Source organism: Mytilus galloprovincialis, chromosome 7 (genome assembly GCF_965363235.1).
Source record: "Mytilus galloprovincialis chromosome 7, xbMytGall1.hap1.1, whole genome shotgun sequence".
NCBI lineage: Eukaryota > Metazoa > Mollusca > Bivalvia > Mytilida > Mytilidae > Mytilus > Mytilus galloprovincialis.
Window position 1 is genome coordinate 48,890,116 of NC_134844.1, and position 17,529 is coordinate 48,907,644.

Consider the following 17,529-nt stretch of genomic DNA (forward strand, 5'->3'; position numbering starts at 1 on the left):
GATGCGCAGGCGGAAATTAAATGGATGATATAAAGGCATGGTTATACGGGCACTGCTTGGTCATCCCTCTTCTCATTGGATGATATTTTTATTTGGGGTTTTCCGCCTGTCAGACTTGCGCAGATGGATGTACTCAGAATTTATGATGGTAACGTATTTATTGACATAAAAAAAGCTACTTTTTGGCATTAAAATTGAAAGACCTTTTTTTACTCATCGGTGCCCTATTTTTTATTATTGTTTTCAAAGAAGCTATAAATTAACTAAATGATTGTAAAATTTAAGCCATTTCTGTAATTAAGTTCTTTTTTTTTATTTCGATATTACCTCTTTTTCTCCTATTAGTTCAACAGAAAAAAATTACCTTTACAAAAATCATGTATACTTCTTTCGAAAGCAGATTGTGAGCGTTAATGATCGGTGACCCCTCTTTTTTATTTTATTTTTCTATTAGGTATAAGATAAAGTTCATCTATGGAAAGAATTAGCGAAATCTTATATTAAATTTAAACAAATGATTAAGACCCGCGAGCCCCCTTAATTTAACAAAAAAAGTTCACTGTACAGCCTTTGACACTGAGCAAACCCTATACCCGAAAGTGGTTTTAATAACAGCACAACATTTGAACAAATTGTAAACATTTGTTGCCGGCAATGGGCTTAATTCACAAGACTGCAACAAGGAACCAAACAACAAACGGTAGACAAAAAGCACTGTAATAAGAATACTAACAATTTTTGGGTGTTTTTGCTGTGCATCTTGTCATTCTGTGAACAACCTTATTTACCACATCTGTATACAGAAATATCCCCAATTTTCATGAGAATTCGGACATGGATAGTAACCTTCGAATAGCTAAAAAAAAAAGCGAATATCACCGTTAATTGCATTAAGAAAGTATATGTAAATGAAAATGTATAAATTAATAGGATTTAAGTCATTTTCATTAGTGTCTGAGTCGGTGGAAATTTGGGGCGATTTAGAAATGGGCCGAGTTATAAATGATTCTGACGTTTAGTACTTTCATTTTCAAACGCTTACTTTCGGTTTAGTGAATCAAGAGAGATAATCACAAATTACCACCATGGCCGAAGGCGAAGAGTTTCGCATTCCAACGGGTTATTTATACTTACCATATTTGAAACAACTTGTACTAAAACCCAATTTAAATAACATTCAATTTAAAAATGCTTCATTGCTAGTGAAAAAGAATAAGGAATAACAACTGTTTGGGCATTGTTTTCTGCATATTATATATCATATTGATAGAAAAAAGGGGGAAAGACCACAGGCACTTGTTTCTGTCAATATGGGGTTTTCTATCCATACCCGTACGAAAAATCACCATTTTCGTACGGGTATGGATAGAAAACCCCATATTGACAGAAACAAGTGAGCAGCACTATATTCGTACGGGTATGGATAGAAAACCCCATATTGACAGAAACAAGTGCCTGTGGGAAAGACTGTCGTCAGGTTATTCAGATATCAAGCAAATTGGCGAATAAGATTTGCACTGAACTATAATAGAAGGACACGGCATGTGAATTAATGTTTTTTTTAATCTAGAGTTGATGAAACATACATGAGAGTCTGGATAGAGTCTTTTTTTCTGATGTTTCTATACATAGTCATGGCTAGTTCAAATAATTATGACGTCTTGCAGTGCTATTTTTTTAGCATCCCACTGTCTATATCATTCTGCTCAACTCTTAAGGTTCCACTAAAGTCAAAATATAGGACACTGCAGAAATATCTAAACTTTGCCTGTATTTTTCTACCTATAATGAATAAAGTCCTAAACTATGGGAACAAATGTTCATTTAAACATACTTAACATATACACACTGTCAAAATAGTAAATAAACTTGAATTTTTAATGTTGTGGCCAAACCGGTTTTGAGGGTGAACACTAAATTTTCCAAAAAATCTGGAGGCCTGTGAGATGACTTAATTTGTATAAAATTGGTATAGGCGAATACTATTACATGCATTGCAGTACAAGCTAGTGTTTATTTGTGAAATAAATTAGTTGCAATGACATTTTTGTCCAATTTCTGTATTGTATCTTTGATATTCGTTCATTTAGATACATGAATTTAGCTGAAACTCGTAAATCAATACATTTTCTTAAAAAATCAACATTAGCTTGTACTGCATTGTATGTTACAGTATTCATTCATACCAATTTTTAACGAATTTAGACATCTCTCAAGCCTCCAGATTTTTTGGAAAATTAAGTGTTCACCCTCAAAACCGGTTTGGCCACAACATAAAAAATTCAAGTTTATTTACAATTTTGACAGTGTGTATATGTTAAGTATGTTTACATGAACATATGTTCCCATAGTTTAGAACTTTATTCATTATAGGTTGAATATTACAGGCAAAGTTTAGATGTTTATGAAGTGTCCTATATTTTGACTTTAGTGGAACCTTAATAAAATTGCATATCATGGCTTTGTGACATCAAATACGTTGATCTGGCCTTAATAACTTTGACCTGGACATATCAGCGAAGTTGATAAGTTTGACCCGACCTTATCAAGTCATCTTCCGGTTGCTGGTGAAACTAAGAAAACACTTCCAAAAGAGGCAAATACAGCCCGATAAATCGATTATCAGGTTATATGCATATTGATGTTGTAAAATATCAGCTGCTCGACACAATATGAAGACTTTTTTTTATCTCGTTCGCTGCGTGCGCTCACTGGACAAAAAGCTTCATATTGGACTTGCAGCTGATATTTTACAATATCAACTTGCAGGCGACCTGATAATCGGTACTTTTTTTTTATTGCTTTGACTCCATCAATGAAATAGTGTTTCAAGATGTCATAATTATTTGTACTAATCTAAATGACCATGTTGACTGGATATGAGTGGTCAGTGGAATTGTAAGTTTATTGTACACCATGGTTGGCATTTTTGCAGCTCGTTTAACATGTATAAAATTAAATTAAGTTTGAATACAAATGTGCTGACTACATGAAGCATGTGCTCCTAGTTGTATATGTCATGCTGAAATGATTGAAATTAGAACATGTACAACAATAATAGGTTTATTGAAAAAGTTAGAAAAAAAGCATAAAATTTTGACAGATGAAATAACATTGACATTGATTAAAGATAGCATTTCTTTTTTTTTTTGCAACAAAGTGCATTTAAAAAAGTATAACTTCTCTTTAGTCATGTTAGTCATACTTAGTAATGTTATTATTTTCCTTCCAATGCACACATCTGCTCAGTATTCAATAGTGGCTACAATCATGACTGTCACAATAACTATGAAGTGGCCTATTGGTATTGTATTGGCTTAAATTCTTTTATTTTCCATAGTTTTAAAGTAAATTCAAACAAATATATTCCTTATTTAGTTATTATTTTGCTCATTTTTTTTTGATTCGTATTGTTAACATGGTTTAAGGCCATTATTTACCTCATTTTTTTTATACGCCCTAACCCGAATTATTCAGTCATTATATTCGGCTGATCTATGATGGCTAAAAATATACCACATTTGTTCAAACAACTTAAGTTTCCCTGTATAAAGAAGATTTGAATAAAGATTTGAATACTTGTTATTTTTGTTTCCAGTGACAGCTGAGGAGATAGATTTAACCACTGTCAGAGCTGTTGTGATCATCCCTGATCTTGAAGTGACCTCCAAGATGTTTGGTGCTGCTAAACCTAAAAAAAATGCTACTGTCGTGCCTAAATTTGAAAACAAGTAAGACTCAAGATCGAGCTATGTTTCAGATCTAAAATTGCAAGTAATAGGATGTCTTTTAGAGAACTTGAAGATAAATGTTAAAATAAGGAAGTGTGTTATGATTTCAAATGGGGCCAAAAAAAATAATTCATGTGTTTCTGCTATAAACTTGCTGAAATAAAATTAGGTAGGTAGGCAATATCATTTTAATTTACAAACATTTTTAGCTCACCTGGCCCAAAGGGCCAAGTGAGCTTTTCTCATCACTTGGCGTCCGGCGTCCGGCGTCGTCGTCGTCCGTCGTTAGCTTTTACAAAAATCTTCTCCTCTGAAACTACTGGGCCAATTTTTACCAAACTTGGCCACAATCATCATTGGGGTATCTAGTTTAAAAATTGTGTCCGGTGACCCGGCCAACCAACCAAGATGGCCGCCATGGCTAAAAATAGAACATAGGGGTAAAATGCAGTTTTTGGCTTATAACTCAAAAACCAAAGCATTTAGAGCAAATCTGACATGGGGTAAAATTGTTAATCAGGTCATGATCTATTTGCCCTGAAATTTTGAAATGAATCGGACAACCCATTGATAGGTTGCTGCCCCTGAATTGGTCATTTTAAGGAAATTTTGCCGTTTTTGGTTATTATCTTGAATATTATCATAGATAGAGATAAACTGTAAACAGCAAAAATGTTCAGTAAAGTAAGATCTATAAATAAGTCAACAGGACCAAAATGGTCTGTTGACCCCTTTAGGAGTTATTGCCCTTTATAGTCAATTTTTAACCATTTTTCGTAAATCTTAGTCATCTTTTACAAAAATCTTCTCCTCTGAAACTACTGGGCCAAATTAAACCAAACTTGACCACAATCATCATTTGGGTATCTAGTTAAAAAATTGTGACCTGGCCAACCAACCAAGATGGCCGCCATGGCTAAAAATAGAACATAGGGGTAAAATCTATCTATGATAATGGCTCATGGCCTTCCATCCTGGAAAATGCACTATCTTAACCATCACACAAAAAAAAAAACAACCATTTAAACACGCTTACATCCTTCATAACCATACTTTAGAACTAGTAACATCTGCAAAATATCTTGGCGTAACCCTACAGTCTAACTTAAAATGGAACATTCACTACAACAACATCTTATCAAATGCAAATAAATCTCTTGGCTTTCTTAGGCGAAACTTAAAAATTTCTAACTCCAGTATCAAATCCTGTGCTTACCAATCAATAGTGAGACCAAAACTTGAATATGCCTGTAGTCTATGGGATCCACACACAGCAGATTATAAAAATAAGCTAGAAATGGTACAGAGGCGTGCGGCCTGATATGTATGTAACAATTACCACAACACCAGTAGTGTTACATCCATGTTAAACGAACTACAATGGCCCTCACTCAGTGAGCGCCGCCTCAAAACCAGACTTATCATGTTCTACAAGGTCATCCATGGACTCATCGCAATCCCATCACTAGTCCTCATACCATCAGATACTAGAACAAGAAAATTACATACTCAAACATTTCGGCAAATATCCACCTCTAAAGACAGCTACAAATGGTCATTCTTTCCGCAAACAATCATGCAATGGAACATGTTGCCACAAGTTGTGGTAGCAAGTCAAACCATTGAAATTTACAGAGATCAGTTGACACCAACTGTTCTCCACAACATAATTTAATTCTATAAATAACAATGTACATATTTTTTAATCACTTGTTGTTTTCTTTCATGTAAATATCACCAAGTATTCTACTAAGTTAAAGATAAATTTTTGTTCATATTTTTAATCATATACTCCGCGCATGCAACAGTTTGTAATCTTCAATAATAATGAAGCTGTAACTGTATATCAGAAGAAGAAAAAAATGCAGTTTTTGGCTTATCACTCAAAAACCAAAGCATTTAGAGCAAATCTGACATGAGGTAAAATTGTTTATCAGGTCTAGATCTATCTGCCCTGAAATTTTGAGATGAATTGGACAACCCGTTGATAGGTTGCTGCCCTGAATTGGTAATTTTAAGGACATTTTGCTGTTTTTGGTTATTATCTTGAATATTATTATAGATAGAGATAAACTGTAAACAGCAAAAATGTTCAGCAAAGTAAGATCTACAAATAAGTCACCAAGACCAAAATGGTCTTGATTTCTTTAGGAGTTATTGCCCTTTATAGTCAATTTTTAACCATTTTTCGTAAATCTTAGTTATCTTTTACAAAAATCTTCTTCTCTGAAACTACTGGGCCAAATTAAACCAAACTTGGCCACAATCATCATTGGGGTATATTGTTTAAAAATTGTGTCCTGTGACCTGGCCAACCAACCAAGATAGCCGCCATGGCTAAAATAGAACATAGGGGTGAAATGTAGATTTTGGCTTATAACTCTGAAACCGCAGCCTTTAGAGCAAATCTGACATCGGGTAAAATTGTTTATCAGGTCAAGATCTATCTGCCCTGAAATTTTCAGATGAATCTGACAACATGTTGTTGGGTTGCTGCCCCTGAATTGGTAATTTTAAGGAAATTTTGCTGTTTTTGGTTATTATCTTGAATATTATTATAGATAGAGATAAACTGTAAACATCAATAATGTTAAGCAAAGTAAGATTTACAAATAAGTCAACATGACTGAAATGGTCAATTTTCCCCCTTAGAAGTTATTGTCCTTTATAGTCAATTTTTAACAATTTTCATAAAATTTGTAAATTTTAACTAACATTTTCCACTGAAACTACTGGGCCAAGTTCATTATACATGTTATAGATAGAGATAATTGTAAGTAGCAAGAATAGAGATAATTGTAAGTAGCAAGAATGTTCAGTAAAGTAAGATGTACAAACACATCACCATCACCAAAACACAATTTTGTCATGAATCCATCTGCTTCCTTTGTTTAATATTCACAAAGACCAAGGTGAGCGACACAGGCTCTTTAGAGCCTCTAGTTTATCTGGTTACTACTAGCATGACTAGGGAATCAGTCTGACTTTAACAAGGCTTGTTCAAAAAAGGCATGAAAAGCGTTTGGGTATGCATTTAAAATTTGGGTAGGTAGGTTAACGGAAACACAAGTATTATTTTTGTTTGCCTGAGACAACTATTCACCAAAGACAAAGTGATGAGGATGTAAACAACTAAAAGAGAGGCAGAGATACAATAGGGAAAAAGAAACAGACAAACAATAGTACACAAAAAACATAAATATAGAAAACTAAAGACCAAGCAACACGAACCCCACCAAAACCTGGGTTGATCTCAGGTGCTCCGGAGACATAAGCAAATTCTGCTCCACAATCATCATATTGCCTTTGACAATTAACAAAACCCATAATGCATAGTAATCTATAAAACAGATTGACATAGGGGAATATGTATTAAAGAATAAAAACAAAATTTCATGATTAAACAATATTTAGTGTAACTTGTAGATATTTGTCACTCCAATTTACTATAACATGTATATTTAAAGGCATATTCAAGATTATAGTCATATGTTTAAAGTTCAATGGGATTATATTTCATTTTGGAATATAGGGTTATTGCATGAATATTGGGGAATATTGTCCCGAGTAGAATTTTATATTGCACGAGCTTGCGAGTGCAATATATGTTCTACGAAGGACAATATTCCCCAATATTCATGCAATAACCCTTTTATTGTATAGCAATATAATATTTGAAAGTAAAAATTGGTTTAAATTAAGATTTGGTCGTTGATGACGTCATGCATTTTGAAGATTTATTGCACTAGTGCAATAATAGAATTTATTGCACGCTAACTTTTGGTTACTTTCTGTTGTTAATATTATATTGCTATACAATAATAGGTTTTATTTTGTTAGATATAATCTTACAAGGCTTTTTCTCCACAGATATCTCTCAAAAAATAATTTTAATTATTCGTTTGGGAATTGTCATGTAGGGTGATTTTGTCAATTTCAATACCATTTATCAATATACTGTGTACATGGTGTATGAATTTATTTTCAAATGTACCAATTTTCGTGGATTGAGGGAATCATGCATTTTCATGTATATTAACTTTCTTTTTTTTTTTGCAAAGTCTGCATATGTAACAGCCACTATGTTCCGTGAGTTACTTTCTGGCGGAACTTTTCAACTAGTTATTTCGTTCCGATGGCACTTTCCAACTAGTTGTTTTATTCTGAGTGCAGTCAAAAAGTTCCGGAAAAAAGTAACTACCATAGTTGAAAAGTCCCGGACTAATGTAGCTAGTTCAATAGTTCTGGCGGAACAGAACAATTAGTTAATTCGGTAAGAATGTTGCCTTCATAACGGAATAAGTTCTAATTTATTGTTATACATTAATCAGAAATTGATATTTTTAAAAGTACCCACCGTCATGAGGAGGAACTTTTGGGCTAGTTTGTTAATTCCGGTCTTGACTACTTTGCCAAAGAGGAACTTTGTGACTAGTTGATAAGTTTCTTTTGACTTTTGTAATCAGTATCTTGGTTCCCCTTTGAAAGGTTCAAATATAATATGTTGCGCTTTTCCTTTGCATCAATTCTCCAAATGGAACTTTGTGACTGGTTGATAAGTTCCTATGGAAATTTTGGGCTAGTTTGTTCGTTCCGGTTTTGACTAATTTGGCAAAAAGGAACTTTCTAACTAGTTGATATGTTCTGTTGGAACTTTTCAACTAGTCACTTTGTTCCGGAGGAACTTTTAAACCAGAGAAAGAACAAAGTAACTAGTTAATAAGTTCCCCTGGAACTTTTAGGCTAGTTAGTTTTTTCTGCCGAGAACTTTCCAACGTCGGAACAAAAGACCATTTACACATACATGGCATATATATTCCTTTCAGAAATTTGTAATTCATTGAATATTTAAATTTGTGGTTCCCCTGTATGCACTAGATCCATGAAAATTGGTATCCTACAAATGATCACAAATATTAAAGAATCCACAGTCATGACAGTATTCAAGTTGTTAATTATTTTTACAGTTCTTTTGAAGTGACAGCTGTAATAAAGAAGAAAGAAAAAGAAAACAAATTTAGATATACTGTGAAGAAACTTCCTGGAGATATTGTGCCAGAAAAATGTAAAATTGAGGTAATAATAAAGATTCAGTCAAATTCGACACTACCAGAAAACTGGGAACTGCTCATAATAAACAGTCCAGTAGGTGTAATACCACCAAATCATAGTACATTATATTCGATTGCATACGAAAAAGAGTAGTAAAGAATATTCCCTTGAATTTGACAGTTGTAGGAAATTAATCCTTCATTTCATAGCGGTAAACTAAAGAATTAAAGAACGAAAATCTTACTTTATTATTTGTTAAATTTATTTTCAAAAGTAAAAAAATGGTGAAAAATGTTTCAAATATTAGGAATGCTATCAAGACTATTATTGCATGTCTCCGTAACATTGTTTATTTATAATGATTACAGTGCATTGTTCACTACCATTACTACACTAAGAAAACTGAACTATCTTTATAAAAACTTAATTGCAACCTGAACTCACAAGTAAACAAAACTCTGGATTATGTGTACAACATGTTCAAAAACTGGAATTTGTTCAATGAAAACAGTTCAATTATAATTGAAATGATTGAAGTATTTAACAAGGAAGAATTAAATTGAAGTTTACTCACAGTCATCATTGATGACTGATAAGTAAATGAACTGGCTGACTTAGGGACATACCATTCCAAGTAAGGTTTACTACTTAAAATTAACTGGTCTTCAAAAACCTCTTCATGGAATAGTCAATTTCAGTGATATGATTGGGCTTCATGGGGAAATCCATTTCGTAGGATTCGAAATGAACTTAATATTATGGAAGAGTCCATTTCAGTCAGTTTTATTCATTTTGCTAATAGACTGTAATTTCTTGGAATAATTACCCCCATCCTAAATTATTCTTTTCTTTGTTATACATAGAGAATAAAGTTGGTCCTCATGTGCAAAAAGTTTCAATTTTGCCGTTTTTTCATTCTTTTTCTCGACCTGGAAGTCTGAGAGATGCTAATAGATGCATCCAATTGTAGTTTACATGTAGAGTGGACCCTATTGAACACGTTTATCACAACAGTTGTTATGTAGGAGTGAAACTGATCTGGGTTCATCAGTCTTAAGAAGGTCATTTGCACCAAAATTCAAAATATGTTCGATTTTTTTCGATTTTGAACTTTAACTGGACTTGCAACGGGAAGTAGTCGTTTCCTTGGCGTATTTTAAAATGAATAGGATCAGTCGTTATATGCCTTTGGGTTAGCAGTATTTGTAAAGGTTTCAGACCTCGAAGGTAAGCCCACCCCTCCAAAAAAAACAATTTTGTCCGATTTCAATTTTTGAAGTTTGAATTTGAGCTCAAAATGAATATTAAAAGTGAGAAACATGACAATCAATAGTTTCAGATTGAGGAAATGTGCATACACTACGAATTAAATGGTATTACGATGACCTTCAAATGTATGGAGCGCCATTGATGCCAAATAACGGTGATCTGGGTACATCCGTAATAATACAGCCCCCGCATGACAAGGGTTAATTCAGTCATTATTATTATTTTTATCATAAAATAGAATGAAATGATGAATTGTAAATCTTCTGGTTTGAAGGTTTGAAATTATTATTAAGTTAAATTATTATATTATATTTTGTAGTACAAGAAAGAGCAGGTGATTTTGTTGCTTCATAAAGCTGAAGAGTCGTCATGGGCGGTGCAGTTATCCAAAAGAGGACTTGAACAAGCAGAGGATTAAAAACTTTGTCTCAGCCTTATACTCCTTCTCCTTTCAGTCAAGATGAATTCAGATCACTTCTATTTTGTAATGATGAGATATAACTTAAGTTACCTCCTTTTAAATAGATTTCTACGGTGGAGAAAGCTCATGATAGAACAATTAAAGGCATGAAATAATTCCTATACTTTTAGTTAATTATTGTACCTTAAACATAAGGCAATCTCTATAATTATTTTAGAACTAATGGCATTCATTTTATTATACTTTTATTATTTTTAATGATTTTTTATTATGCCCCACCTACGATAGTAGAGGGGCATTATGTTTTCTGGCCTGTGCGTTCGTTCGTTCGTCCGTTCGCTTCAGGTTAAAGTTTTTGGTCAAGGTAGTTTTTGAAGAAGTTGAAGTCCAATCAACTTGAAACTTAGTACACATGTTCCCCATGATATGATCTTACTAATTTTAATGCCAAATTATAGTTTTGACCCCAATTTCGTGGTCCACTGAACATAGAAAATGATAGTGCGAAGTTCAGGTTAAAGTTTTTGGTCAAGGTAGTTTTTGATGAAGTTAAAGTTACATCAACTTGAAACTTAGTACACATGTTCCCTATGATATGATTTTTCTAATTTTAATTCCAAATTAAAGGTTTAACCTCAATTTTCACAATCCACTGAACATAGAAAATGATAGTTCGAGTGGGGCATCTGTGTACTATGGACACATTCTTGTTTCTTCTATGTTTTGTAAGGTTTACAAAAATGATCTGAATGGTATTATTCAATATCAAGAACTGATATTTTTTTTCACCTAAATATTTGACAAGTTATGTTTAAGAATAATTTTGATTTGATAAACTATGGGTTATACTAAAAGGTTTTATTAACACTAAATGTGCAATATTTTTAAATAAAATGTATTTATTATACTAACAGAACATGTAACGTCACGTGGGGTATCTTTGTATCTTTATAAAGTTATAACAACCATTTTATTGAAATTGATCATGCAATTTTTATTGTTTACAATTTTTAAAAAAAATCATTTTGGTTGCTGTCTTGCTTGTTTAATTCTTAAATTTGATAAAAGGTAAGCAACATTTTTTCCCACTTTATTTGTATATTTATCAACAAAGTTTCTTTAATACACCTGAAAAAATGAATTGTGGAGTCAAATGTATTAAAAATTTGAAAGTTACTGTATTTGATATTAATTTTGAGTTGATTCTTAGGATAAGTTTATCTTGTATCCAATGAATGTTTTGTAGCTTTTTATTATTTGCTGGTTTAAATGTTTCGAAAAGAAAACAAATCAATTTTATTCTTGCTCCAACTGGTAATGTTAGGAAACTTAACCAAGGATTAAGACAAATTCAAGGCTTCAATGTATAAAAAGTTGTTATGAATTTTATGAAGTAGAATGTTAGTTATGTATAATATTGTATTATTGTAGTACCTGCTCAAATAGAAGTATTTTACCTTTTGGGGTATTTAGCTGAATTGGCTCTGACTGACCCTTGATCTATCTCCTAATAACCTTATGGTGTCAAGCAACCATCACTTTTTTAGTATTACATGGAATATTATAAATTGTGCTCCAATATTTTGTGGCAACTTGTTTGAAATAATGGCGGCCAAATTTGCATATAAGTATGCAAAATTATCTAAAAAATGGTTCTTAGTTGTAGGGACATTTTGAAAGTCCCTTCCTACCTTCCCACATACATTTTAATTGAATTCAAGTGCCCTTACCTTGTTTGCAGAAAGATATTAGAAATAAAAGAGGTTAAATGTGTATGCACTAGTCCTGTTCAAGACAATTATAAAGGGGAATTAAAAATTTCGAAATATTTAAGCTTGTTTGATTTTGGGGGTTTTCTTTTTGTGTGGTTTGAATGTGATCCAATTTTATGCATTTATTGATCTGAAAGTACCTCTCTTTTCCACTTTGCCAAATTTTTTACATTTATATTGAAAAATCATTTCTTCCAATATGATAATCTTTTGTGTGCTAAGGTTACTGTAGTAATAATTATAAAATGTACATTTTTTACGTGAAAAATAATGTTCAATAATCAAGAAGTAGTCTTTGATTATTTTTTTTATTGTCATATTCTTTTTTTTTACCATTTTCTTGAATGTTTAATTTGCTGAGGAATGAGCATGCACATGTAGTTTTAAAATATTAAATCAAGCAATATTAAATTTTGACAATGAGGCTTGGTTTATTGTAGATTGTGTTGTCCTGGTATATTTTTGATAGTAATAAGAACAATTTTGATTTCATGTTCACAATATTTTCTGAGAAAAAATAAACTCTTTTACATGAACAAGAAACTTCATAGTTAACTTTCGTTATTTAAAAGTAAAAAGGGAGGTAACCATTTCCAGAACCAAAACCAAAATTCTATTGGAGGTAAATACAATTATGCTAGACGCAAATTCTCTCATTTTGGTTACTGATTTCTTTTATCAAAATAAATATTTTTGAAAATATAAATTTTCGTCAAATTGTTGGAAAATCTTTTAAATCTATTATTTTACCCTTTTGATATTCAAATGCAACTTTCCCATTTCAATTCCAAGATTTATATAAATTGAGGGGAACTTGACGGTACCTGTTTAGTCTGTTGCAGATAGGTTGTAAACATTTATATCTTTAAATTAGCTGTAATGTATTAATTACATATCCTCAAAAAAGGTTGTAACAAGTCTTGATCTCTGTATCAGAATATTTACTTTCCGGCCAATTTACATGTTATTTTTTTTTTATTTGAAAGATTTTAAAGTTTCTTGAATGAAAAAAGCTTAGTTCTTAGATTTGAAATGAAGATATAATAGATAGCCTATATAACCAATCTGAAATAGTTGTTATAAAAAAAAAAGAGAACTCTTATCTCAATGCAAGTCAAAAATTTATATACTTTAAAAATTCTAGTTTCAGAATCTGATTTAATACATAAAATTCTATGTTTTTTGAGTTCTTTTTTTTATGCCCCACCTACGATAGTAGAGGGGCATTATGTTTTCTGGTCTGTGCGTCCGTTCGTTCGTTCGTCCGTCCGTCCGTCTGTTCGTTCGTTCGTTCGTCTGTTCGTTCGTCCGTCTGTCCCGCTTCAGGTTAAAGTTTTTGGTCAAGGTAGTTTTTGAAGAAGTTGAAGTCCAATCAACTTGAAACTTAGTACACATGTTCCTTATGATATGATCTTTCTAATTTTAAAGCCAAATTAAACTTTTGACCCCAATTTCACGGTCCACTGAACATAGAAAATGAAAGTGCATGTTTCAGGTTAAAGTTTTTGGTCAAGGTAGTTTTTGATGAAGTTGAAGTCCAATCAACTTGAAACTTAGTACAAATGTTCCCTATGATATTATCTTTCTAATTTTAAAGCCAAATTAAACTTTTGACCCCAATTTCACGGTCCACTGAACATAGAAAATGAAAGTGCATGTTTCAGGTTAAAGTTTTTGGTCAAGGTAGTTTTTGATGAAGTTGAAGTCCAATCAACTTGAAACTTAGTACACATGTTCCCTAGGATATTATCTTTCTAATTTTAATGCCTAATTATATTTTTTATCCAATTTCACGGTCCATTGAACATGGAAAATGATAGTGGGAGTGGGGCATCCGTGTACTTTGGACACATTCTTGTTTTAAATTAATTTTCATTTTTGAGTATTTGATGGCAACCAAATTTGTATATTATACATGTATTCTTAACCTTTATGATGTCAAAAGTATAAATATACTAGAGGAGAAATAGTTCTTTTAAATGCTAATGATATAAAACACTATATCAAAATAATCTTATTGAGTTATTAGTAGAAAATGTGCATCTTTCACATAAATTTCACATTCAATCTGTTAAACATTTAATTCAGTTGTGAGTGAGTGAGTCAGTCCACATCTATAATCATATACTTTACTTGAAGATGATCATTATATATAGCTCAATATCTTTTTGTTAGTTTATAAAGTTTATGATATGTAATATTTATAGTAGTTAAGATATATTAGGCATTTACACTTAAGTATTTACTTTTAAGATTAAAACTTTTTTCAAAAACTGTGATGTAAAATTTGTTTATTTGCTATGACACTTCTTATTAGATGATGATGCTGATGGTGATTCACTGAATGAAGTTGTCTGTCCAGCAGAAAATATTACATGCTAAACAGAACCAAAACATGTAAATGTGATATTAATAAAATTTAGAATGGAAATGGGGAATGTGTCAAAGAGACAACAGCCCGACCAAAGGGCACAAAACAGACGAAGGCCACCATTGGGTCTTCAACACTGCGAGAAAATTGGTACTAGTTCTGTGAAAATGGATGTCATACTTAACTCCAAAAAATATAAATCAACTAAAATTTAAAAAACATACAAGACTAACAAATGCCAGATTTCACCGACTCGGGACAGGCACAAAAATGTTGTGGGGTTAAACATGATTTGTGAGATCTCAACACTCGCCTAATACATCTAACCAATGTAGAATAAACAAACACATAGTAAAACTCAGTTTAAAAGAAGACTGATTCTCATGTCAGAAAAGGTAACAAAATAAACTAAGCAAAATGACAAGGATTCATATATTAACTTATGACTACTAGCAGTTACTGACATGCCAGCTCCAGACCTTAAATTAATCTGATTTAAGATTATATCTTCATCATATGAAAGTCAAGCACAAACCCTACTTTGTATTACAATACTTACTGATAGAGGATGATAATGATGATAGAAGGAATGTCATGTCCAGCAGCAAATATTACAAGCATTTCAGGACAAAAACATGTCAATGTGATATTAATCCTACTTTGTGTGACAAAACTTATTCATGGATGGGGTTGAACGTCCATCAGCAAATATAACATGCTTATAAAGATGAGACCATGATAATAAAGTGATATGAACCCTACTTTGTATTACAACATTTCTTCATAGATGAATTAAATAGTTTTGGTGGAGTTTTATGCCCAGCAGCAAATATAACATGCATAAAAGAGCCAGAACATATTAAAGGGGTATAACCCTACTTTGTTTTACAACTCTTATTTATAGATGTTTATAATAAAGGTGGATGTCCATCAGCAAATATCACATGTATATCAAGATAAGAATATGTGTATGTGATAAGAACTATACTTTATACAAGGCAGATAGATGAGATATATATATCAAAATGAACAGTTATTTACTGATTTTCAAAACTTATTAATTCATTTTGAATATACGAACCAAGAGAAATAACCAGACGGAACGGCATGATTTGAAAACAGTGAGACTTGGTTTAATTTTTGATAAACATCTGAGATATACATCCATTCCCTGAGGTGGAATTTAGGGCGCATTGCATTTGCGGCAATTTTTTAAAAATTAAATCTTTCATTTGCGCCAAAAAATAAAAACTTCATTTGCACCATTGTTTAGGTAATACAGGTAAGATATTGAACGGAAAAGTTAAATAATCATTGCTCTCAAAGATTAATTTCTACAGAGTACCCACCCTGGATAATTGGATGAATTCATACTCATTTCTGATACAAAACTTAGAGTCAGTAAGGTTTAGACTTCTATAGTATTCATTATATATATATAAGAAGATGTGGTATGAGTACAGTAATGAAGAACGGAAATATTTTTTACAAAATATCTTAATAAATTTTGTTGCTCGTGGTACGAGAACAGACTGAAGTGAAAATTTATAGTCATACCAAACAATTATCAAAGCTGGTATATATTAAAAGAGAGAGAGCATGAACATGAACGGAACATGAAAGACAAAAACGGACAATCTATGCACATAAGACGTGAAATTTCAAGACCTGAATACAGCAATACCGTCCGGTTTACAAGTTTTACTCCAGTGTATAGTGCTTTCTTTCATGTTTATTTTTTATGTTTTATAATTATGAATACAAAAACTGCCTTTCGTGATTATTGAAAGTCTTTTGGGGGAAAAAACTCAAAAAATACTATTTTTATACTATTTACTAGTACCTGTAATATTGGCGCAAATGAAATGCCAATTGGCACAAAAGCAAAGCACCGGAATGGGGAAAAGTTAACATCTCATTCTTCAGATTTAAGATTGAAAAAACTCTCTTGACACTAAGCCAAGCATCATGTTGACCAACTTATCTGGGCCTTTAATTTAATAGCATATGCGCTGTGGGTTTTGCTCCTTGCATAACTTATAGTTGATAACATCTTTGTTATAAGGTACACATTTATCTGGTAGAAAGTTGTATCATTGGTAAATATGCTAGATTTTATTAAGTCTCGCTAATTCATCTGGACAAAAGAACATACCACATTTTTTTTATATACACGCAATGTGTTTGACAAAATGTTAAATATATGAGAAAACAATTTAAAAACTATCTAGAAAACATTACTTGCTATCTCAGCACCTTCTTCAGAAATATTAAAGTAACTTCCTTCTCTAATTCCATAGTTGATTGGAACTAGAGAAAGATGATTAAATGGGCCCTTTTTTCCTTGACTATAAAAAAAAAGAAGATGTGATATGATTGCCAATGAGACAACTCTCCACAAGGGACCAAAATGACACAAAATCAACAACTATAAGTCACCGTACGGCCTTCAACAATGAGCAAAGCCCATAACGCATAGTCAGCTATAAAAGGCCAGGAAATGATAATGAAAAACAACTCAAAAGAGAAAACTAATGCCTTATTTATGTACAAAAAATGAACGAAAAACAAATATGTAACACATAAACAAACGACAAACATTGAATTACAGGCTCCTAAAATGTTTAATATTGTAATTAAATGTTAAATATATATATACTAGTAGATGATAAAAAGGAAAATTTGCACAAATGATTTAATGGTAAATTTCGGTCATTGTCAGAAGAGAATGTCTGTAGTCTAGATCTCTGTCTTGTACATAATCATTATACTGGTGGTCTAGCTCATGATAGCATGCTGGTCTCAGACATGGGAGCTCATTACATGCACCACTGGCTTGGTCAAACTTAAAAAGGTACGAAATGTATAACAGTGTAGTGAGGAGTTAGAACCCAACCTCAATCGTAGTCTATT

The 17,529-nt window shown here is 32.1% G+C and overlaps 1 protein-coding gene across 1 annotated transcript; it reads left to right on the plus strand.

The window, feature by feature from the left end:
• Window positions 1-1,053: 1,053 nt before the first annotated feature.
• LOC143083164 (uncharacterized) lies at window positions 1,054-14,518 on the plus strand. The gene is made up of 4 exons (XM_076259396.1): window positions 1,054-1,119; window positions 3,599-3,731; window positions 8,699-8,807; window positions 10,372-14,518. Exons 1-4 carry the CDS (start codon window positions 1,086-1,088, stop codon window positions 10,468-10,470), a joined length of 375 nt encoding a protein of 124 aa, XP_076115511.1. The 5' UTR covers window positions 1,054-1,085; the 3' UTR covers window positions 10,471-14,518.
• The last annotated feature ends 3,011 nt before the right edge of the window (window positions 14,519-17,529 follow it).